This window comes from Octopus bimaculoides, chromosome 25, assembly GCF_001194135.2.
Source record: "Octopus bimaculoides isolate UCB-OBI-ISO-001 chromosome 25, ASM119413v2, whole genome shotgun sequence".
Taxonomy (NCBI): domain Eukaryota; kingdom Metazoa; phylum Mollusca; class Cephalopoda; order Octopoda; family Octopodidae; genus Octopus; species Octopus bimaculoides.
In genome coordinates, this window is record NC_069005.1 from 34,395,043 (window position 1) to 34,396,313 (window position 1,271).

General features: G+C 34.8%; 1 protein-coding gene across 1 annotated transcript in view; it reads right to left on the reverse strand.

Moving 5' to 3' along the window:
- Positions 1 to 1,271, reverse strand: part of LOC106869076 (serine-rich adhesin for platelets) — a 223,287-nt gene that overhangs the window by 62,797 nt on the left and 159,219 nt on the right. Inside the window, exon 8 of the mRNA XM_052976666.1 lies at positions 891 to 977. Coding sequence (XP_052832626.1) covers positions 891 to 977 — 87 coding nt within the window. The remainder of the gene's footprint in view (positions 1 to 890; positions 978 to 1,271) is intronic.

Here is a 1,271-nt window from a genome sequence, read left to right on the forward strand (position 1 = left end):
ATATATATATATATATATATATACACGCACACATATGCACGTACACAGATATTCATATAATGATATATGAATAAAATATCATTTCATATTTTCTATTTCTATTTGGTATTCAGGATACTGCCAGCTATATCAATATTTTATGTTTTTTTGAATTATTATCTGCAGAAGGCGACCGAATTGTTGTTTTACCTGGGTCAGGTTTATCAAAATATCAACTCAACTCAATGAATCCGTTGGTGCTGTTCACAAATATTTGTCACGATTCTTTCAGACAGGTAGTGATATACATTTTTGGCGGATCTAGAAGACCTCGTGCCACAATTCTTTAATTTAATTCTGTAATTCCTGTTCTTTGTGTAACATTTCCATTTCTATGAAGCCGGAAATGCCAATGGAAACAGACTTACCATTCAACTGTAAAATACAGCTCTAAGACAATGACGCGTCGATTGTCGCAAGAATTCAATATTGTTGCAAAAGAAAAGTTAGGTTACCACAGAAAAATAACATCCAGAATCGTCAGTAATTTCACATGAAACTTGAAGATTGGATTAAAGGGACTGGAGAGACAAAATCCTTTGTGGAACTTGCAGGTGATTCTGCCTTCTTTGTTCATCCATCAACATATTACCATGGGAGGAATAAGAGAAATCTGACGTTTCGTAAAAAAAACACTTCTTCAGGAAGAGATAGAGTAAATGTACGACTTCTTTCTCTCCTCCCCCTCTCGCTTTCTCTCTCTCACTCTCTCCTTCTCTCCTTCCCCCTTCTATCCCCCTTCTCCATTTCCAGTAAAATCCTTCACTTGTAGACATACAAGTGAGTCCAGTATCTGAGTTAATTGAATATCATAGAATTTAAAGGTTGTTAAAATCATATTCTTGACTTACCTGTTGATTCCTCCGTGGAGATTTAGAATTCCAATTTCACCGAAGAAGTCACCAGAACTCATACTGGTAAGTACAGTTCCTCTGTCACTGTAGAATATATAGAAAGAAAATTATAAACTTATAGATACACAGAGAGACAGACAGACAAGCATACAGACAAGCAGACAGACAGACAGACTGATTGATTGATTGATTGATTAAGACATAGATAGACAGACTGATTGATTGATTGATTGATTGATTGATTGGTTGATTGGTTGATTGACAGACTGGTTTATAGATAGATAGGTAGGGAGATAAATAAGCAAACAAAATGACAGGAAGATAGATAGATAGATAGATAGATAGATAGATAGATAGATAGATAGATAGATAGATAGA